Below are 720 nucleotides of genomic sequence, written 5' to 3'. Positions count from 1 at the left end.
TGGCGTCCATTAAACCAAAATCTGCAGGACTGCCCGATTTTCTTTTGTTTAGCCGGGGTCTTATTTAGAGGGGTTGCTCAAGGAGAAGTTTAAAAAAAATCGGAGCTTTTCTTTCTTTCCAGTTTACAGCTGTTTTCGGATTTACTGAGCTCGGCTTAAGCGGATTCCATTGCAGATTATTATACATGCCCACACACACACGCACACACACACACACACACACACACACGCGCGCGCGCACACACACACACACACACACACACACACATGTGTGTGTGTGTGTGTGTGATGTGTGTGTGTGTGTAAAGTCGACAACAACCAATTGATCTTCTCGTACAATCATAGAGCTACAATATTAGAGGCGAGGATGAACACGAAAGTATGATTTTCCTTAGTCACCGCTGCAAGCAGACTACACCTCGTCGTACGTTTTCTTCGATGGTCGACAACAGGCACACTGCACGACACACACAATTCCCTCCTGCAAAGGCAAAAAGAAATTATAGGCATACTCTTTTAAAGGAAAAACAGACGTGGTGCTCTGAAGTCCGTCTGTACCTCAGAGTGCACTGGCAAAGAATTGAAAAGAAAGCAAAAAGGAAAGGAACATAACAAACCTGTCCCCTTGCCCACCCTATTCAAAGTCTGGATCTGATTGTGTCTAGGAGTAGCTGGCGTGTGTCTATATGTCAATATGTGTGTGTGTGTGTGTGTGTGTGT

At 44.9% G+C, this 720-nt stretch overlaps 1 protein-coding gene across 1 annotated transcript in view; it reads right to left on the bottom strand.

The window, feature by feature from the left end:
- Nucleotides 1-276: 276 nt before the first annotated feature.
- The window catches only part of LOC101852490, a gene marked incomplete in the record, with an annotated part of 10949 nt that continues 10505 nt past the window's right edge, over nt 277-720 (bottom strand). The window contains 1 exon segment of the mRNA XM_013085225.2: nt 277-481. Coding sequence (XP_012940679.1) covers nt 413-481 — 69 coding nt within the window.

This window comes from Aplysia californica, unplaced genomic scaffold, assembly GCF_000002075.1.
Source record: "Aplysia californica isolate F4 #8 unplaced genomic scaffold, AplCal3.0 scaffold00358, whole genome shotgun sequence".
Lineage (NCBI taxonomy): Eukaryota > Metazoa > Mollusca > Gastropoda > Aplysiida > Aplysiidae > Aplysia > Aplysia californica.
The sequence above is the reverse complement of the archived record's forward strand: the minus strand, read 5'-3'. Positions and strand labels throughout refer to the sequence as shown.